At 36.8% G+C, this 23,266-nt stretch overlaps 1 protein-coding gene across 1 annotated transcript in view; it reads right to left on the reverse strand.

The window, feature by feature from the left end:
- il11ra (interleukin 11 receptor, alpha) overlaps positions 1–23,266 on the reverse strand; it is a 190,222-nt gene that overhangs the window by 8,362 nt on the left and 158,594 nt on the right. Inside the window, exons 7-11 of the mRNA XM_039759653.1 lie at positions 20,800–20,963; positions 19,699–19,840; positions 16,688–16,786; positions 12,747–12,849; positions 11,991–12,076 (exon numbers count right to left, since the gene is read on the reverse strand). Of these exons, the coding sequence (XP_039615587.1) occupies positions 11,998–12,076; positions 12,747–12,849; positions 16,688–16,786; positions 19,699–19,840; positions 20,800–20,963 (587 nt within the window). The 3' untranslated portion in view covers positions 11,991–11,997. The remainder of the gene's footprint in view (positions 1–11,990; positions 12,077–12,746; positions 12,850–16,687; positions 16,787–19,698; positions 19,841–20,799; positions 20,964–23,266) is intronic.

The following is a 23,266-nucleotide window of genomic DNA, read 5'->3' on the forward strand; positions in this document are numbered from 1 at the left end:
TGATGTATTCTACTGTAAATAGTAGATCACTCTTGTGCAGTATTTGTTTGTCTCCAGCAAGTCTTGGCAACATACTTTTCAACCTGGAATTGCATTGTTTATATTCCTTGCCAGCTAAATGGGCTATGGACTTAGAAATAACTTTGTTTTATATTGCACCTTTCTAAATAAAAGCCCACCCCAAGCTGCTTCACTAGTACTGTATATTAGATTTGTTTTCAAATTTCTGTTGATGATTCACTTTCACATTATATGTCAGTGGTGGAGATGAAATAGACAACCATTTACTAACAGTACAATAAAATGGTTTTCCATGTATTCAGATTAGTTATCAGTTCAAGTTTTATTATGTTACTGTTACTGTGCTCACAGTACCACTGACTAAGCAGCCTGGAGCTGTTAACTTAAAAATTATTTTTTTCTTGTTCTAAAGAATAAAATGTTTGCTGATGCTGGTTAAGGTAATGACCCCATAAGACAGGTTAAAGTCAAATTAAAAACAAATAGCAGAAAATACATAAAGCAAAATAACCAGTATATGTGATATTCAAAAATCATAGTTTCTCTATTACATGTATACACCTGGGGCATTTGTAACTGCAATATGTGGAATCATATGTACAAAGATGTGCATATTATTAAGGTAACTGTGTACTCTGTTATACTAATGAGAAGGCAACATTAAGGATTAGTGACTCACCGAAGCTTGAGTCCTGCTTTGTGTTTGAAGCCACAGAATAGGCTTCACCCTCCCATGTGACTGGATAGACGGATGCTTAACTAATTAATAGAACGGCACATTCGGGTAACGTCTGAATGACAACACTTGTTTAGTTTAATGTAAAATCACTTACATTTCCACCATTAGGTGTTGTAAGAGCCCAATACAACAAATGAATAAATAGACCTTAATGTGGCACAAAGGTAAAGTTGAAACTGTTTCACAGCTTTCAGAGAACTGAAATGTAATTCTGGCCCTAGTATTCTCTGTGTTGCATTTCCTTAGTTGCTTTCCATATCTATGTGATTTTTTTTAAATGTTACTCTGGTGTCATCCCACATCCAGAAATATGCACATTAAGTTAGTTGATAACATGTAATTTGCCTTGTATGCACAAATTTAACAAGATTTTGCCCTGTTATTATATGATCATCTTTGCACCTGATGCTACCAAGACTACCTGTCATCCTGAAATGAAATAAGCAGGGTAAAGTTATAGATGAATTAATACAGTATATATAGGTGTCCATAAAAGAATGGGACCATTTAGAAGTATTAAAATCAAATAAACACTAACTGAAAGCAAGTTAGCTTTGCATGAAAAGATGCCTCATAATACACATTTTATCCATGCATTAACAACTGTCAACATGAATACCTTAAAGTAGCTCAGTAGACAAAGAAATGTTCCATTTTCCTTGATGTACCATTAATAATACATGCTGTAATGATTGCTGCCTCTGTGATGGTCCACTGCCGTAGATAGTTCAGTTCATCATTTTTTTCAAAAATACACTTTAAGGTAATGACTCACGAATCTTATGTCATAAATTGTTCTATTTCTGTATTGGTTCAGATCCTGGCATATACGTATAGTATAAGGATTTGAACATCTACAGAGTTATAGGAAAGAATAATCTACAGTACTTCCACATTTCAATGCAAATTGTACATGGCATTATTGTTCACACTCCATACTGGTTTCTAAATCACTTTGCAATTTAATATACTTTTAATAGTGCAATGCAAAATAAAGGTGGATTTAATGATTACAGATATGTAAACAGGATACAGTACTGTATATGCAACAGTTTTTCAAAAACTAATTTCCCTGACTATCCCCCAACCAAATCACTCATTATATGCTTTGTTTTGTTCTTTTCCTCCCAAGAAAAAACCTGTCTCTATCCTCTACTCTTTACTTTGCATCACATCCTATAAACCTCTACCCTTGATTTCTCTCTGGTCCAAAGACCTTTCTCCTCTCCCTCTTTCATGGGACACAGTTCTCTCCATTGTAAGGCTTTGTTCTAGAAACCCAAACTACCAGCACCAGACCAGGCTGTTTCTAATGAGTTTGCACACAGTTTGTGTGAGGAAGTTTCAGATTTGGATACGACTTCCGATCCTAATGTGATGTGGGAGACCTTCTGTGACAAGAACCTGAAGGTTGCTGAGGGTTGTATTGGCGTTACCGGTGTTCCCAGAAGGAGGTGTTTCATCTCGCAGGGAACCCTGGATATCATTGAGAGGAGTTGCAGCGCACGGCTCAATGGCCACTCTGGTCTGTACCGTGAACTGAAAAGGACGGCTGCGAGGGCTCTGAGGGCAGATAAAAAGGCGTTTGTTAGAGGAATCTGTGAGCAAGTGACACACCATGGTGGTCTAGCAACCCACATCCTGCTTACAGAGGAATCGAAGCATTACACACATCTGAATCTGTTTCTTGGAGAGTTGCAGTCAGGGCAGCTGATGGAACGGTCCTTACGGATGACACTGCAGTTGTGACTCGCTGAGCAGGCTACTTTGAGCAGTTTTTCAAAGCTGATCCTCCGGCTAGGACATTGGATATCTCTGGGCCCACGGTTCTTGAGGCTGATCATCCGATTAGCTGTTAACCACCCAATCTCACTGAGATTGCACAGGTGGTGAACAAGCTGAGGGGGGGGGAAAGGCTGCAGGGATCTGTGGTATCCGGGGTAAACTTCTCAAGGCTGGTGGTAAGGCTGACCTCCTGGCATTGCAAGCAATATTTGCTTCCATTTGGGAGACTGCCATCATTCCAACTGACTGGAAAACAGGACTTGTCGTCCCTATCTGGAAAGGGAACGGTGATCGCCTGGATTGTAGCAATTACAGGGGGATAACACTGCTCTCGGTGCCGGGTAAGGTCCTTGTTAGGGTCGTCCTCAATAAGATCCGTGGTCACTTGCTCACCTACCAGCGACCGGAACAGTCTGGTTTTATGCCCAAGAAGTTTACCATCGACCGCATCCTGGCACTGAGGATTCTCATGGAGTGCAAACGTGAATATCGGCAGAGTTTCTTTGCAGCCTTTGTCGATTTTCACAAGGCGTTCGACTCAGTTGATCGAGCTGCCCTGTGAGACATCCTGAGGGTTCACAGGATCCCCTTGAGGTTGCTGGATATCATGGCCAGCCTGTACACTGGTACTGTGAGTGATGAGCAGAGTGGAGGCAGGACCTCTGTGTTTTTCCCAGTTGATTCTGGGGTTCATCAGGGGTCTGTTCTGCTCCTACTCTGTTCAATGCTTGTATGGACTGGGTGTTGGGCAAGGTCGTGGGGTCCAATGACTGTGAGACATCTGTTGGTGAAGAAAGATTCACGGATCTTGACTTTGCTGACGATGCTGTGATCTTCACGGAGTCAATAAAGGCTCTGATCATGGCACTCGAGAGACTGAGCGAGGAGTCTGAGTGTCTGGGCTTGCAAGTGTCCTGATAAAAAACAAGATCCAGGCCTTTAATGACCTCTTGGGCACAGCCATCAGCAGTGTGCCTGTTTGCGGTGAGAGTGTTGACCTTGTTGAGAGGTTTACTTACCTTGGCAGTGGCATTCATGTCTCTGGTGACTCTTCCTATGAAGTCAGTAGACGGATTGGGAGAGCATGGGGGTCATGAGGTCGCTGGAAAGGGGTGTGTGGCACTCCCGATATCTATGCAAAAGGATGAAGGTCCAAGTCTTTAGAGTCCTTGTGCTTCCTGTCTTGCTATATGGTTGTGAGACATGGATGCTATCCAGTGACCTGAGATGAAGACTGGACTCCTTTGGTACTGTGTCTCTTCAGAAAATCTTTGGGTACCGTTGGTTTGATTTTGTCACGAATGAACGGTTGCTCATGGAGTCCCGCATGAGGCACATTATCTGCATTGTGAGGGAGCGTCAGTTACGGCAGTACAGCCATGTGGCGTGTTTCTCAGAGGGTGAACCAATTCGTAAGATCCTCATTGTTGGAGACCCGAGTGGCTGGACCAGGCCAACGGGTTGCCCACGTAACACCTGGCTGCGGCAGATAGAGGATCATTTTCGGAGGGTAGGACTGGACCGTGCGTCTGCCTGGGGGGTTGCAAACTGGGATCCCGAGTTGTTTCGTCGTGCAGTGGGTGTGGCAACGCACTGTACCATTGCATGCTCCCTGACTTGACTTGATATGTCCCCTACTGTCTTCCTTTCTTTCCTGCAGTATCCCTCTGTTACTTCAAATCTTTCTTCTTTTAGACCTTTCTAGGGTTCTGCTCAAATTCTCTGAGCGCAAGTTTTTCTGTCTGCCAAACTTATTATTGCCTCCCGCTGGAAGACACCCAAATGCGTTATTGTCAACAACTGTCAGTCCTCTTTCTACAATTTAATACATTTGGAGTTGTCTGCAGGGCGGGTTAATGGTACTTCCAGTAATGCAATTGAATCTTCGTCTGCTGCTGCTCAGTTGTTTAAATCTCAGCTTGCAACTCCTTGATTTTTTTTTCTAAATAATCCCTTGTCTCAGGCTGGGTGGGAGTGAGTGGATTGGGTTACTTTGTATGTTATGTCAGTTTATTCCTGTCAATTTATTTTTGCTCAATAAAAAGTTGATTGCCAAGAAAACCCCAAAAAAACCTTAGGTATATTGTGAGGCTAAATTTTACAGATTTAGCAAGATATGATTGTGTGTTTGTGAGGTGCCCTCGATTGAAAATGGATAATCTGATATGTTATACCAAAAAACTTAATATAAGTGTGGTTTTTAAAAAGTATTTTTTATATATACTGTATATATGTTATTTTTAACTTTTTAGCCTTGTGTTTGTTTTATTATATTTTTGTAATCAATATTTTAACAGTTCCTTTAGTACTAGCCTAGTTGTACTGTGTTAGCCATTATGAATTTAGAGAAAAGCCAAGCAAAATAACACCTTTTATTGGCTAACTAAAAAGATTACAATATGCAAGCTTTCGAGGCAACTCAGGCCCCTTCTTCTAATATTTCTATCCATTACTAGCACCATCTATTGATGAAATCTTGAACTATTCTTCATATGAAAATTTAATTTCTTAATTAACATGGATTACTTGATCAATTAGTGAAACTGATTATTGATTCATGTATTCTCATCGGAAGTGAGTAAGTGTGCAAAATTTTAAGTCATTTGGACAATACGAAGTGGGTTAAATATCGATTACAAGATTTATACCAGACAATAAACAGGTAAAGTTAAAATAAGTGTGGTAATAATAATAATAATAATAATAATAATAAAAAGGAGAACATATTTGAAGATATTTATCACAAAACTATAGTGACTGGTAAATTATTTCTCTTTTGTGCATGAATGCAGTATTCAAACTATTGCTGCTCTCTCTTTCCAGTAAAGACTTTCTCTTTGGATACAACTGCTGGAAAATAAGCTTTTGCCACTTGTCAGAAATTCCTTAATTTTCGGGAATCCTTCTTTAACTTTATTTTACTTGCATTATCTGGTGCAAGAATTAATGTATATCTGGCTTTGTTGTTCCAAATAGGCATTCCACTTTGCAACTTGTACAAAATCAGATGAATAGGTGATGGGATCTATTATCTTAACAGATTTTTGTGAAGTTCTTTTTTTTAAGGCTGTAAGATCACTTTGATCCCGTTGCTTGTTTAAACATTCCTGCAAATGCAGTGGTGTGGAATGGGTGTTTTAGTTTTTGATGTTTTTAATTCTTCAGTGTAGATTTTTGCTACTATGTATTGGCATATACTGTATTTATTTGAGAAAAATTTGATATAATAGTAATAAAAATGCCGGTACTATGCTTGTACAAATATGACGCACATTGTGTCCCATGTAATGAATACATTAACACAGCTTAATAAAACCTTAGTCTTATAGCCATAGCAGTAGCATTGTCTTCTATTGCTCATCACTGCTGTTGAATTTGTTAGATGTTTAGCTTCCCCTTAGTTTCATTACTCAAAACGATTTCAAATCAGTAGTCTATGGTATCCTTTTCTCACTCCATCTTTCTCTTCCTAGACCTCTGTGTTTACCCCTTCATCTCTATATAACAGAGCCTCTTTTGGCAGTATTGCAGCCAAGTTGGGGCTGCTTGCTGAATGTGCCCCAAGTCTTTTTCTTATGTCTTGAAGTCCTTTTTCTGAACCTGCTTTTCTCAAACTGTAAGTGTCATAGTTTAATTGGCCTTTCAGATCCAGCATCAACATAAGTGGCTATCTGTTGCACAGCTGGGTGGGTGCTAGGCAGCTAGTGATCCAGTTCTGCAACTGCTGCCATATCTTGTGGTTGTTTTTATTTATCCCTTGTATTTACTTTTTTATTTTTCACTTCACTTCAAAAGCTGGATTAATTTTTATTTTCTTTGTTTTTCAAAGTACCAATTCACTTACTGTATTTGTTTTTTTCTGAGAATAGTCTTCAGTATGGTTCACAAGTTTCATTGGGAACTGCTGTAGCATTGTGAGTCAAATCAGAGGCTAATTTAACTCATAACAAGGATTCAGAATTACTTTCTACACTTTTTTATTTTTGTTATCAACTTAAACTATCATTCAAATTTTTAGCAGATTCTGTAATGTAGTTTTTGTTCCATAGGGCCATTTTGTACTTATGGTTTGAAATTAATTAATTGTTATTGTGGAAAGTGCAGGCATTGAAATACAGAACACAGAAGATTAAAAAAAGTGTTTATTATTTACATATTACGACCCAATTTTGTCTAGAAGTGGGTGCTGGAGCTTCCCATTAAATAATTACTCCTACAAGTAACCCATGAAGCAGCTTCTTTTGTCTTTAGCCTCTTCGTTCCCCTGTACTCAAGAAAATGTTTTTGTGAATACAGACTATTCAACCCAATCAATTCCAATTCCCTTAACATTTACACAATTTTCTTAAGTTACCAAGGTGCTAAACTGCCAAATTACTGGATCACATGTATATACTTTGCTGGGTGAAAAAGATATGCAATATGCACACAAAAGTTACCTTTACCCACCTTCCATCGGTGATTGTGTTCACTTTGAGGAGTTAAAATGATGGTTTGCATCCTCTATTGCAAACACTACTTAACAAGCCTCTCTTTAGGTTTATGGTACCTTTTTATAGTAAATAAAAGCTAAAAGGGCTTTCCAAGTACAGTGACAAAATAGGATCATATGTAATCTTACCTACAGTCAAATAGTGATTCAAAGGTGAGGACTGAAAGGGAAACCACATGATGTAAAATTCAGCACCTTAACCACTATACAACATAACCTAACCTGTCATCTCCTCATCTACATTTATTTTAAAAGTGTACTATTTTGAAGTAAAAGTTGTTTTGTTCGGCTGAAGTTCACTTATCTTATCTCTGAGGTGAATTTGCCTACTAGCTCCTTGCCCACTATTTTCACCACTTTGTTAAAAACCTGTTCTGAGATAGTTGGTACAGCACCTGCTCAGCCCTGGGCTGCAGGTCACTACAGTGAGTGGTGAAACCTGCTGAGAAAATCACGTGCACACAGCTTCCTTCTAAAAGAACAAATTTTGATCCGGCAAGGCAATCCAATTATCACCTAATGTTTTATCTCCGAAGGGCTAGAGAATGTTGTTGTTTTGCAGCTACGCTCTTATTTAAATTCTAATGAGTTATATCAAGACTTTAAGTCTGGATTTCAAGCCTTCTGCAGTACAGAGACTGCATTTATAAGGAACATTAGTACTCTTCTTATATTAGTAGATACAAGATCATTTACTTTTTTTGTTATGATTGACCTGACTGCTGCTTTCGATATTGTTCACAAAGACACATTATTGCAATTTCTGACAGACACTGGACTTTCTGGTATTCTATTAGATTAGTTTGTGACTTGTTTTGCTGGACAGAAAGAATATGTTGTTATATTGTTTATATTGTCTTATATTGTTTTTGATCTAATTGCTCTCACTGGGTAAAATTCTGTATCGGCACGGCATTTTTCATTGTTAGGTGGGCAACACGCAGATTTAGCTCTAGACCTCGTCCACTGATCGTGCTGCATTAACTCAAATCAAGAAATGTTTGTATGATATCAAGCTGAAGGAGGACTTACTAGCTGAATATCAGCAAATTGTATGTTATTCTAGTGGCCACTCTTTATCAGACAAAATAGTCTGGTATTACTCCCATCAATATTAGTAGTAGCTTGATTAAATCATCTTCACTGGTTACAATTCTCAGGCTTACATTTAAAAATCTTATTGCCTGTGTCTTTAAAACTTTTAGCATCTATCGAGCTTATCAAGACTTACACTCGTTAAACTTAAGCATGATGCAAAAAAATTGCTCCATGCATTTATATTGCCTTTTATGAACTATTGTGACACTGTGTTCTGGTCATCCTCTAAAGTCCAATCAGAGTCTACAGTTTAAGATTCTACTCTTATTTCTAAATGTATTAGTAGTCTTCTAAACCTTTGGTTGTCCTATGGACAAGTGTGTGCACTATGGGTGACTGTGTGTTCAGTTCTCTTGGCTTTCAAATCTGGAAACTAGCTTCTGCAAACATTCTGGGTCTCCTTGATAATGGCCAGTTTTAAAAGAAACCTAAAGAACCTTATCCTTTTTGATGTACTTTCTGTGAGTTTTATGGTGATTTGTGGTTTCCCAGGGGATTTTATTATTCATTTTTAATAGTGTAAATGTTGTATGAATTGTATGTAACTGCTGTAACCAGTCAGGCAACAGAAGAAATGTGAAACAAAATTATTGATACTTAAAAATGCAGCACGTCAAAGCCAAAAATGTTCTAGTTTCAGGATGAGCTTTTCGCATTGTTAATATGACAATAAAAAAAAATTGAAAACAATTCTTTACAAAGATTTTTGGCACTGTATATCTCCTGAGGTAAATATTCATGTCCTCTCTCCTCACAGTGAATGTTGTGTGTGGAGTTCATGTAAGCAGCAGCCCATGCAGGATACTACCAACTGAAAGCATTGTGGTGCAAAGTTATCTGGAAACAAAATGTATGTCTGTAGCTGTTCAGCACGACATTGCTTTAAAGCTAAAATTATAAAAAAAATACCCACACAAATTGAGAAATTGATTATATGGAGAATGAAATAACAGTAATAACTAGTAGTAATATTGTCACTTGCACAGCATACACTGAAATTCCTTCTTTCATGAATCATTATGCTGTGTGGACATATTTGATAAGATTTAAGGCTTTTGTGTTGCAGGTTTGTTTTATGCCTTATTGGCTGCAAATGTAAGCCACTAGGAAAGAGGTGCTTTTTTTTGTGAAATATAGTTTTACTTAAGAGTGCAGTTTTTTTCATTGCAAATTAAAGCACAGTGCAACTGTAATAAAATAACTTTTTAAAAGTACCAAATGTGTGCTTTTAAGCTGAACAGGTTCAGCTCTCATTGCTCTTTCCTGTACTTCTCTGTTATTGTTATTTTATGATAATGGAATAAAAATTCAACATGGTATTCCAGTATTTCAGCTAAGGTGTTATGTAAGCCAATATTCTGTTCTTCAATTACTTATGCTTACTGTCTAGCTGTGGCAAATCACAAATCCACTAAGGCTCTCAAGTGATTCTATTCTCTGTATTGTGTAACTGTATGTGTGGAGTACCATGCAAAGGACGGGTGCCCCTTAATGAGTACCCAGTGTTGATTAGATAGGTACTGCTTCCTCATGATCTAGACCTCAAGAAGCATGCTAAAAAATAAAATTGTATTTTCTTTATGTAAAATGTTTTTTCACTTTAAATCTAATTTACCGCTTATGTTTTTTATTTTCTGCTTGGCTTTGTGTTCCTGTGTTCTTTTGGCATTAATTGGAGTTTGCATTGGAGGCACAGTACATGGTCTGGAGAATCAAAGACAGCATAACAATACACCTAGTCTTTATTTTACTCAATTTGCATCACTTTCATGTTGACGGATATTGCCTACTAATATTTTTTTTTTTTATCATGCTGTGTCATTATTCCTTCTCATACAGCATACAGTGGGATGCAAAAGTTTGGGCAACCTTGTTAATAGTCATTATTTTCCTGTATAAATCGTTGGTTGTTAAACGATAAAAAATGACAGTTAAATATATCATATAGGAGACACACAAAGTGATATTTGAGAAGTGAAATGAAGTTTATTGGATTTACAGAAAGTGTGCAATAATTGTTCAAACAAAATCAGGCAGGTGCATAAATTTGGGCACCGTTGTCATTTTATTGATTCCAAAACTTTTAGAACTAATTATTGGAACTCAAATTGGCTTGGTAAGCTCAGTGACCCCTGACCTACATACACAGGTGAATCCTATAATGAGAAATGAGAGTATTTAAGGGGGTCAATTGTAAGTTTCCCTCCTCCTTTAATGTTCTCTGAAGAGTAGCAACATGGGGGTCGCAAAACAACTCTCAAATGACCTGAAGACAAAGATTGTTCACCATCATGGTTTAGGGAAAGATACAGAAAGCTGTCCCAGAGATTGAAGCTGTCTGTTTCCACAGTTAGGAACATATTGAGGAAATGGAAGACCACAGGCTCAGTTCAAGTTAAGGCTCGAAGTGGCAGACCAAGAAAGATTTCGGATAGACAGAAGCGACGAATGGTGAGAACAGTCAGAGTCAACCCACAGACCAGCACCAAAGACCTACAACATCATCTTGCAGCAGATGGAGTCACTGTGCATCGTTCAACCATTCGCACTTTACACAAGGAGATGCTGTATGCGAGAGTGATGAAGAGGAAGCACAAACAGAGCCGCTTGAGGTCTGCTCAAGCACATTTGGACAAGCCAGCTTCATTTTGGAATAAGGTGCTGTGGACTGATGAAACTAAAATGGAGTTATTTGGGCATAACAAGGGCGTTATGCATGGAGGAAAAAGAACACAGCATTCCAAGAAAAACACCTGCTACCTACAGTAAAATATGGTGGTGGTTCCATCATGCTGTGGGGCTGTGTGGCCAGTGCAGGGACTGGGAATCTTGTCAAAGTTGAGGGATGCATGGATTCCACTCAGTATCAGCAGATTCTGGAGACCAATGTCCAGGAATCAGTGACAAAGCTGAAGCTGCGCCGGGCCTGGATCTTTTAACAAGACAATGACCCAAACACTGCTCAAAATCCACTAAGGCATTCATGCAGAGGAACAAGTACAACGTTCTGGAATGGCCATCTCAGTCCGCAGACCTGAATATAATTGAAAATCTGTGGTGTGAGTTAAAGAGAGCTGTCCATGCTCGGAAGCCATCAAACCTGAATGAACTAGAGATGTTTTGTAAAGAGGAATGGTCCAAAATACCTTCAACCACAATCCAGACTCTCATTGGAACCTACAGGAAGCGTTTAGAGGCTGTAATTTCTGCAAAAGGCGGATCTACTAAATATTGATTTCATTTCTTTTTTATGGTGCCCAAATTTATGCACCTGCCTGATTTTGTTTGAACAATTATTGCACACTTTCTGCAAATCCAATAAAATTCATTTCACTTCTCAAATATCACTGTGTGTGTCTCCTATATGATATATTTAACTGACATTTTTTATCCTAACAACCAACGATTTATACAGGAAAATAATGACTATTAACAAGGTTGCCCAAACTTTTGCATCCCACTGTATATGCTTGGGCTTCTACTGATTCATTTCTGCTGGCTCTTTTGCACATTGCATGAATAGCACTAAATCCAGTCATTCTAGGGACTAAGTGATCACATACTAATTACAAGGAAATGCAGCTATAAGGCATAACAAAAGCCATATTACCACACCTTGTAGTTCATTAAAATATCAGCACAGGTAATAAGTATTAAAGAGTGATCCATATGAATGAGAACCATATTTAATTTTAATCTAATGAAAAAGTGTGATATTTTAACAGAGTGGAATAAACAAAGCACATTAAATTAATGAATTTTAATTTATAGTTCAGACCTGGATGCATACAAAATACCCAGTAGACATAATTAAAAGTATTCTTATGAGCACTACAGTGATTAGAGATTTCTTACTTAGCTGCTAAACTTGTAAAGACTTCATCTTCATCATTGAGGTAATTTCTTGTTTTGTCGCCTCCTTCTTTCCTTTGTGTTTTGACCTAAATAAATTACAAACAACAATAAATTACTTATAATGTTTTTCTACAGTGAACATGATGCCTAGGACATTCAACACAGAGACATATAGTAAATGAGTTCAAATAAGTTTTTCTTTACAGTTAGGACAAAGACAAAACAGTTACCAAGTTATCATAAATTTACCTCACACAAATCAAAGCTAACTAGTGGAAATAATTACCCCAAAAATTAATGTTTACAAAATGTAGAAGAAACAGTATTTATTCATTTCACTTATTTCATACTTTAGGTTATTCAGCAAACAGAATCTTATGACATTTTTCTCTCAGTGTTAATATTTTTTTTCTAGTGAGAAACTAAGCAGACAAATATTTTCAGGTCTTATTATCATGTTAAAGTTCATTCTCCTGCTGCATTCTAAATATCGGTTAAATAAAGCTGACATAACAGAATTCTTTAAGATGAATACTGAATTATATAAACATCAACACTGGTAGAAATTAAAGGCGATATTATTTAGGATTAAAATCAGTACACAAAGAAAAATGCTTTAGAGTTTGTGATAAACTACCAGTGTTATATCTGAAGCAAAACAACTTTTGAGAAAAAAATGAATAAGTTTCTCTATTCCAAGCATGTGTGACAATGTTTTTGTGTAAAACTTTAAACTTGGGAATATTCATTTCTTACCAGACAAGAACTGCAAAGAATGCCAAAAGCGCCAAAATTACACCTGCAAAGGATCCAAGTGACACCAGTAGGGCTACATTTTCATACTGTTCATTGTTTGACACTAAAACAATAAGAAGAAAATACTTAAAGCATTAGGAAAATGCAAATTTGATCTTCTACAGTACCATCTACCCCCTATTCCAGTTACATTGCTTTCTATTTCTATCGTCAAGAGCAAATGACTGGTTATGTGGTGGTGCTGCTGCTTGGGTTTGGATCAGTATGTTTAATGTGTTATGCTGAAATGACTTGGATCATGCTAATCAATATTTAAAATACAACAATAAAAAGGGCAGCTAACATACCCACCCACATCCTATTGGCAGCTTTAAATGGATCTGGTGTGAGTGAGTAAGTGAGTGAGTGTGTACGAGTCTGCTGTGACGTTCTAGCCTTTTGACTCTTGTTGGCAAAGAAGGGCTCCAGTGCCCTGAAACCTAGTAAGGGAAAAGTGGGACAAGAAAATGAATAGATTTATAACTGCTGAGTAAACATGCTTTACAAAATGAAATAATAGTCTGTTCAATTTTACAATGTTTTACAATTTGTAAGCAGGACTTTGTGCGGCTTGTTCCAGAACAGCATTGTTACGTGTTCTTCTACGCTCGATAGTGCTTTTGTACCACTATATTAGTTCATTTTCATGTTACTTACTGCATAGATTGTATTTTTATTATAGAGTAATCTTAATTATATAATTGTGCATATTTATTTTCCTCTTTTAAGTATCATATTGTAATTTTAATTTTAAGCTATACTGCCCCACAAGTCCAAAATTCCTTTCCTTTTCTATGTGGCTTTTTTTAAACAGAGTATTCGGGTTTTCCTCCTGCATCCCAAAGGCATAATTCTTTTGTTAAGTTAGCATTCAATTCTGAATTGGTTGTGTGTTTGTGTGAACGTGCAAGTGTGTTGTGACTATACCCTGTGATTGAATTCAGTTTCATGGCTGCAAATTGCCTTAACTAGTTCATTTAGAAATAATAGAAGATAAGCAGGAAAATTGATTAAAATCTGATCTTAATGAAGAGTTTGATCCGTTAATGGGTATTTATTTCCACTATGGAAGTTCATTGATCCAAAAAGTGTTTCCTACCAGCTACGTACACAAGACAGGTTGGAATAGGACAAAAGCCTGACTAGGAACTCTTTAAATAAAAAAGCAAACACAGACTACTTTAACTGGAAACTGTTACTTATACTTTTCATTGGCTTGTAAAAATAGTTTCAATTAAGAATAGGTGAAGAAAATAAAACCATACAGAAAGCTGCTGAAATTAATCGAACGAAAAAACTAAAAATGGAGGCGTAATTTACAGTATCAGTCATCAGAAAGCATGCCTCCAGTCTTAATTTAAAATATAATTGCATGGTAAAATTTTGGCTGCTGTGGTAGCACAGTGGTTAGTGAATCTGTATGACAAATCCATAATTCTAGATTCAGATTCCAGACAGGTCTGTTGGCACATGCTTCCCATTTCCATGTGGGTTTTCTCAGATTTCAGTTACATCCCACACCCTAAAGATGTGCAAGCTATGTGTATAGAATGTGGGTTTCTGTACAAAAAAAGTGTTCTCTGATGAGTCCATGCCAGGTTACTTCTGGCTTGTTCCTAACCATACACATTAGGATCTGCCTCCCCACTGTTCCATAAAGGACTGTAAAACCTTATTTAAGAAAACAGATGGAACATTTTGGAGATCAGTAAAAACTATGTGAAGACTTTGGAAACTTTTCTTTTTTTATATCTTTGAATGGACTAAGAAGAATACTGAATTTGTCAGCCTTAGTCAAGTCAAACTTTATTTATAAAGCACATTTACAAAAGCTGAAACTGAACCAAAATGCTTTACATTAAAAGGTAAAAGAAGCAGTTAAAATAAATATACATACCACAGAACTGAAAACATAACTAACCAGCTCATAAAATATAAACAAAAAAAACCCATAAATATTTAAATCATGAATATATATGTGCCAACATGTACAAAACATTATGTCAACCTCTTGCCCAGTCAAATGCCAGCAAGAACCAATAAGACTTTAATGATGAGTTAAAAATGGCCAATGTTGGGGCAGACCTAATAGAAGGCAAGCCATTCTAAATTTTGAAAGAAAAGAAGCAGCCTCCGTAAAAGCCCGATCCCCCTTTCCTTAAGCTAGCATCACAATACAGTATACAGCATCATTTAGATGATCTTAGGAAGATGTAGACAGTTGAGCTGGTCCTGTGACTGCAACATGTATTGTTTGTGGGAGCAGACAACCAGTGAGCGCTCAATGCATTGGAAGAACAATGTACACAATGAAGAGTGAAGTGTTTTGAACAATGCACTTGTCTGTCTTATGTCTCATATTTGTCATACCATCGTAAAATGGAAAAAATCCTGCTGCTGATCATATTTGGAAAACATTTGTGCAACCACTGGCATTGCTGGGAAGCATGCTGTTTGGCTGCCAAAATATAGCAAGCTCAAGGCAATGAGATCCAGCTACTGCAGTAGTTACAACTTGAAGACATATAGTGTGCCACTGGCCTTAACAATTGTAATGGAACCAGAGCGTCAGTTAGCCACAAACCGCAAACACAGGTACAAAAAATACAGTCCTGAATTCAAATTAATGATAGTTTACAAAAATACCTTGGTATGAACACAAACCACAAGTTTTTATTTCTTCCAGCTCCCTCTCCTTTCACAACTGAACTACCCTCCTCCAGTTGAGTGTTGCTATCTTTCCTCCCAGCTCCAACTCGCCTGGAGAAGGGAGTGTGGTGCCTTGTACTGAGGACCTGGGAATTTTTCTGGTGCCAGGGCTGCTGCTTGTTGGGAGTACTTCCGGGTCATATGGTAGCCCAATATATTGGGGAGTGCATCTATCTGCAGCATCCTTTTTCAGCACCCTTGGGATTTCCCCTTGGGATTAATAAAGTATCTATCTATCTATCTATCTATCCTTGGACCACAGCAAGGCTGGGCTGCCGGACCAACTCCCGGCACTCCCCTGCTGGTTCCCAAATGGGCGCCAATATGGAGGGCTAGTGCCCTCTGGCGCCATGGGAGAGTAAACATCTCTTGGAGATGGTCCTTCCCTGTCCTTCTCTTCTTTTCTCCCATCCAGGGAAGGTACTGGAATCCTGTCTGGTCAGGACACCTGTCCATTTTTCTGGGGCCTCCCATTCGGGTAAGGATTCTTCTTCTCTGTCCGGGCTGTGCATCCATCCCCTTGAGAAGTCCCATTTGGGTGTGCCCTTTCCCTTTTTGGCTGGGATGCCAGATTGACCTCTTGAGGCCTCCCAGCAAGGAACCATCCACCTTCCTTGTTGGGATGCCCATCAAACTCAAGTTCAAGTTTAAATTTATTGTCGTGTACTTAGTGAAATTCTTACTTCTATGTCTCCTATTTAGTGAGAGTAGTACAATACCAATAACATATACCCCATACAACACAGATCATAAATACATCCATTCATCCATCTATTATCCAACCCGTTATATCCTAACTACAGGGTCACGGGGGTCTGCTGGAGCCAATCCCAGTCAACACAGGGCGCAAGGCAGGAAACAAACCCCGGGCAGGGCGCCAGCCCACCACAGAATCATGAATACAGCACTAAATTAATAAAATATATATAAAAACATGTATACAGTTGTTCATACAGTTGTCAGTTAAAGCAGCTTTTGGGTTATCTTATGGCCTGAAGATGTAAAATGTTGCTGAATCAAGTGGTAGGAGTGCTAATAGTCCTACAATGTTAAACTGAGATAAAAACGTGTTTAATAATACTCTTTGTCTTTCTAAAGGCAGCATGTGCTTCATTTTTAAATTTATAGCATTTAAATACAAAATAATGTATACTGTATTGAAGGAAAAAAGTCAAGGACAAATTAAACCCTACCTTTTGCTTGTGAAGTAGATGAAAGATCTGATGTTTCTTGCTTTGTGTTTATACTTTCATAATCCACAGGCTGTGAAGTCGGTTCAGAAAATGGTTCAGCTAAATAACAAAGTAATTGGTTTAGGATATAAAGCCACAGGGTCTCCGAATTGCTACAAAATATTTTAAAACAGTACTAATTCAGATTTATTCTTTAAATCCAACTCATACAACAGCAAGTTTTTTTTTAAAGAAAAGTTCAATTTGGTTTCTATTGCAGTTCCAAAAACTTGGTTCATATGTTTAGAAGGCCAAATGTGCAGCATACTTGTTCCCCTTCTTATGGTATACTGTTGCTCTTTTTTCTGACATATTTTAATTAGGACGTCTAGGCATATTGCAGTATGACAGTGAAACATTCAAGTTATGTTATACCATATTTTCAGTTCAAATTATCCTTATTAAGCTCACTTCAGCTTATCAGGCCAGGACATTATACAGTAATTAAAAATAATAATATAAAAAAGCAACATAAACACAGAGCATAATGTTGAAATATGAACAATCGAACACAACACGTAGTGACTATGACCACAATGTGAGGTATATCGTTTTGTTAAAGAAATAGCCTGCTCTTCTAACAGCCAATTAAATGAGTATATCTTCCACTAGATATTTCAATGGGCAAGGCATGTGATATCAGTAACTTTGGTGCCATAAGTGGTAATTCTAGGTGGCTTAGTATGATTTTTTCATACACTACAGGATCTAAAGTTTACAGGATATGGTGCTATAAACAAAAAACATCCAGTGAGTGGCACTTACACGGATAAAACCGCAGTTCAGCGGAGAATGGCCAGATTTGTTAATGCTCACAAAAAGGCCACAAATCACATTTTTTTTACAGCAGCACTGTGCAGATATTTCCAGCTATTTAATAAACCATGTTGCAAACCACATATCATCTTAAACTGGTTCTATGAACATAAATGTGATTTCAGTTTACTCCAATGACCCTTACAATTTCCACATCTCAATTACAACATGAATGTGTTGCTAAACTGTGGGATACTGTTGAGTCAAAATGTAGCACAATATTTAAGGAATGTTTCTATTAACTTTTTTGTTTTACTTTATTAAGCAATCCACATTAAATTACTAACACTCACTAACACGTGTCAAACACTGACAAATAACAATCTCACTTTGTTATTTGACTGGTGCCTAGCTTTGCACCAAATTCTGCTAGGGTTAGGCCTAGTCTCTGGCATACCTGAATTGGATTAAGTAGCTTTGAGAATGCTATGAAACTTTTTAAAATAGTGACAGGTACTATTTTACTGATAGTAAAGCATTTCAAATAGTTTGAAAGGTTTATTTTATATTTTTTATGCTTATTGAAATTATCTTGTAAGTAGTCACTCACTGTGCATCCTATTACTACTGAAATAACACTTTCCTGGCATATTTAATTTTAGCACATTACTATCCACCTTAATGAAAAGCATAAGCGTCTGTCTCTTTGTCTGTCCGGTTGCTATGTGTCTGTCATTCCAAAAAATGGAACATCAAAAACATTTTAGAAATAAAATGCATTGTGTTTGTGATTATAACACAAATATTACCATTTGGTATGGGATTCTTAAAAGCAATGTTGTATGGCAGACACAAGATACCAGCATGGCAAGCAATCTCTATAAAATTTCCATGTTTTTACAATGGTGCTGGAAAAATATATATAAAATATTACACTATACAATAAAACAATATACATTTTATTACATATATATATATATATATATATATATATATATATATATATATATATATACATACTGTATGATGGAGGTGAAAGTCTGTGATACAGTTTGCATATTTGTAGCTGCAAATCCACAAAGGAGCCAAATGAATCACGTATTTTAAAATAGTATTTTTATTCCTAACCCATTCTAACTTGGCCCTCCCATCCCACCTGGCACACACTTCCTTATCATCATGGGGTATCAGGAGGTACAGCACATTTCCTTGTGCAAAGCAGGCATCAAAGCAGTGCACATGACTATGAACACACTGTGCACATTTATTTTAAATGCTAAAAGCAAGAAAGCAGCAGAGAAACAGAACGCAGTTTACAACATACCATGTAATGCATGCTCAGCGGTATACGTAGGGCAGACAACACAAACACTTATACAGGAACATCACAATGCAGTGAGGAAGAAAGGACCCACGATCTATACACATAACAAGTACGATTGGACACACATTTAAGCGTGAAAGCAAAATTCAAGGATAATACTAAAAGTGCCAGAGAATTGACTGAGACATGGTTAACCAAAGAAAATGCCTTTGACAGACATTTGAACATGAACCTAGCATATGCAGGCTTAAAAAGAAGAACATGCAGATAATAAATAAGACTTTGTGACCAACACTCTTCAAACCTTCCCCGCCTCCCCCACATCCATCTATCCGTCCCACCCTTATTTGCTATATAGGGTGGTCCAGATCGTCTGGATGACTTTCGATTTATGTAGGGATGATTCCAGTTTGGCGCAAAGACGATTCTTCATGTTGTCAGTTCGCACACTTCTTGATGGTCCGGGATTTTTCGGGTGATTTTCTATGTAATAAACTTAATAAGTTATAGCGTAATGAAAATTGCATAATTAGATCTGGACCCACCCGCCTTGGTTTACTGTAAGTCTGATCATTTTCCTCTGATGATGGTTCCTGGTAGGAATCGAAAGCTTATGAAAAAAAACTATTTTAAGATATGTAATTAATTTGCTCCCTTTGTGGATTTCCAGCCACATGTATATATATATATATATATATATATATATATATATATATATATAACACACACACACAGTACATATAAAAATGACAAGTATATGTGCACACACACACACACACACATATCTGTTGGCAGCTTTTTACCTTCTTGCCACCTTTACCCCTGAAAGTTGAACAGATGGGAAAAATGGCTTCTTTCACATAAATAGTGCAGTCAAAGAAAAAGTTCTTACCAATCCAAGCTTGAGCAGTTATTTCAGGACTCCAATCGCTCCAGTTTCCAGCATCTAAGAAATCCTTAGCTCTTACTCGGATTACATGAATATGGCCAGCAAGCACATCTTTCAGTGTTTCTTCCCTCTTCGTAGTTTCCACCTGGATTAAGCAAAAAATGGGTGTTGAATAAAAACACAGTATATTAGATAACAGGATTAGGGAAGTAATTCTAGTATCATTCTAACATCCTTAGGTAAATCATGAGATGCAGTTCTGAACAAATAACAAAACCTTCCATTTAGTCTTCGTATTTAAATTCTGATTGAATGAAGGAGTAGATGATAAAGTCAGCATTTCTAGTAGAGGTAAGTCAGAGTGGATTGTTCATTGTTTGTACTCTGGTGTTCAAAAAATGTGTTTTAACACTGCAGTTTTTTCATTGACATGGACCAACACACATCTGGGTACGAACCACTGATCATTGTAGCATGATATTTTTGTTAATTCAGGCACTCTATTTAGGAAAAAATAATTTCATGAATATACATGGCCCTCACAAGAACAGACCTCATGATAAAACTTTGAAGATGGCTACACACTTCCTGAAATTGTTACTGTATAAAACAGAACTCGGTGTGTTCCTCTTCCTAAGAATTTGCACAATTGCATAGTTTTTCTGATTTTGCCTTGATTTAAGTTTTTTTTTTTTGCTTTAAATGGAGCAAAAGTTCACTTCCACAGAAAGTTTAAATCAGTCTTTATAGAAAACAGTTGATATACAACAAATTAGCTAGTAATATAATTAAAAGTAGTTATTACAAACGGGATAAGCAGATCACAGAATGGATAGATATTGGTATGTGGTAATTTTTGCAATTTAATGAGTGAATGCAACAAACCAAAAGTGTATACTGAATCATATGAAGGACGTGTATTTTTGCCAAAGTTATACATAAAAGTCATACTGCCTATTAGTCTTTCCTTTGAAGTCTTCACTGCACTGCTGCTGAAATTGTTTTTATTATTTTATGAATGCAGTGAAATAGTTGAAACCATAGTATTTGTCATCTTGCCACAAACCACAGGATGCTGACCACTGACCATAAGTAAAAACTCACCACAGACCAGGAACTCAACATCAGTGGCTTGTATTCAAGCTGGAATTTAAGGCGAAAATGATCTTCTTCAGGCCAGGAGGCTGGGTACTTCCACAACACCCTTAGTCGTTTGGGGTAATTTGGGATGGGCTCTGTTGTGATGAATTCAGGGGGATCAGGCTTCACTATTAAATAAGAAACATAAGAACAAAGTAATGATTATAGGTCACCGTAAGTCATCATAAACAAACAACATTCTAAACTACTTACACTAGTCATACTTAACAAGTGGATGCTTTTTTTTTGTGATTGGCTAATTAGTAATCAAAAGCTGCATTGTATACATCCATCAAACATGTTCGTAATTTCGACCATTTGTTAGTGTATCCATCCAACGGAAAAATATTTGTGCTGATTTTTCAAATGATACACCTGTCTTTTTAATAGAAGTGAACTTCAGGATGCAGGTTACACTGAGAATATGGTGTCCATCGGTTAGCCTTTATTAATTCGTTTAAAGCTATACAAAGTGTTTTTAGGTATTTATTTAAATAAGAGCGGGTGACATTGCAAACAGTTATCTCAAATACCACCCATTTAGTAGTTTGGACAAGTCAGGTATTTCCATCTATTCTTTTTCAGGACTTGTTTATGTCATCATGTGGTCATTTGGAACCCAGACATCCTGGCAATGCTAGGTACAACACAGGAACCACCATTAGAGTGGATGTCAGTTCATCACAGAGAACTCTCACTCACACTAGGCCATTTTAGCACTAACAGAAAATCAGACATGCCATTTGTGGCTTGTGGTAAGAAACTAGAATGGCCCCATCATGGACACTGAAGTCTACAATCTATGTGAAGTGTTCTACCTAGAATAAAAAAACACAACGGTCCCAAGATTTATGAGGCATGAATATAAACCAGTATGCCACCATTGCTATCTCACTTCGCCATGTCTAACGAACCTAGAGATAGCAGTTCTGGTCCAAAGCTTGGGTCAACGATGCTATCACAATTTAACACATTGACTGCCAAATATGAAAATTCTCATGTGGCAACTATGAGTTAATTCAAATAGATTTTTTTTTGAGAAAATACATTTTTACTGAGAGTTTTACTCAATAACAAAATTTATTTAATTAGTGTTATTAAAATAACACCCTGATTTTGCAGTGGGATCAGGAACAAATTTATCTGTTGTCGCTGTGGCAGTCAACGTGTTAAAAACAAATAACTGAAAGATATATAAAATGGAAAATGGGAAGGCTGTTCCGTGCAATCAACAACATACTAAATTTAGACAAGGAAAATAATAAATATAAAGGCTGGAATTTTTTTTCTTTTTAAACACAGTTTATTGTGAATCAAGGTTAGCATTCTTTGTCAGGAACAAAATGACACAGAAAGCAGTCATAATAAAACAATTCTTAAAGTAAGAGTAACCTCTAACAGCAACTGTGCTAACTACTAATACTTTTTACAGCCATTCTGTTTTATTTATATGTATTTGCTGGGAAGTGTTATGTCTATGAAAAAGTATGGCTGTAACATCAAATTACACAGTAGTTTCCCTTTGAAAAAATAGTATGTGTAGTTAAAATGTGCCAAACTTTTATGAAATACACTTCAATTGCTGTTATACATTTTAATTGAATAAAAAAAATATGTCTAATAAGAATGTTCCAAAAATAATCAAAACTTTAATGACAGGCGTTTGAAGCCTAAAACTTCAACTGTAGAAACCAGAAACGCTTGTGCTAGTCTTAGTAAGTCCCCATCCATCTATTTCCAAATTTAAGTTGATACTGTACACATGGCTCACCTAAATGTCCTTATTAAAGGTCATCTAAAAACATTTTTATAACTTTAAAAGTCAAGATAATAATCTTTATTGCACAGTCCTTTAAATATAAAACAAGAGTACATTTCATAATAAACAGTGAATACAAGAGCTTTTGCTTGCATATTACAATTAAAAACTAAAGTGTAAACAAGTAAAAAACAACAGAATAGTACAGTGGAGTAAGTGAACAGCCTGAGATGACTGAATTATTTTGTTATTAGGATACTTTAGCAGTTACAAAACAGTGAAATAGGAATTCAACTGAGAAAAGTGGAGCCCTTATGCAAGATCTGCATGAGTCTGCTGAAGGAGCTTACAAACAGACCTGAGGATTAGAGCTACAAAACTGAATGAGTCTTTAGCAAGAGTTTTAAAACAGGTCTTTGGAATTGAGAGAAGACTGTCATCAGAGGATCTGTGTTGTATGAATAGTTAACAAGAAATAAGGAATGACAGCAGATAGTCAGGTTACAGTAACAGCATTCTGAAGGAAGAGGGTGAATTTTGCCATACTCCTTTACAGTACAGGCAACCACTGTAGTAAAGGCTGATTTGAGAGCTTGGACAAAGAATCAAAATCCAAAAAAATGGTCAAAGCTATGTATAAAGTATCATTTCTTTAAAATAAGAAGCAGTACC

This window comes from Polypterus senegalus, chromosome 7 (genome assembly GCF_016835505.1).
Source record: "Polypterus senegalus isolate Bchr_013 chromosome 7, ASM1683550v1, whole genome shotgun sequence".
Classification (NCBI taxonomy): domain Eukaryota; kingdom Metazoa; phylum Chordata; class Cladistia; order Polypteriformes; family Polypteridae; genus Polypterus; species Polypterus senegalus.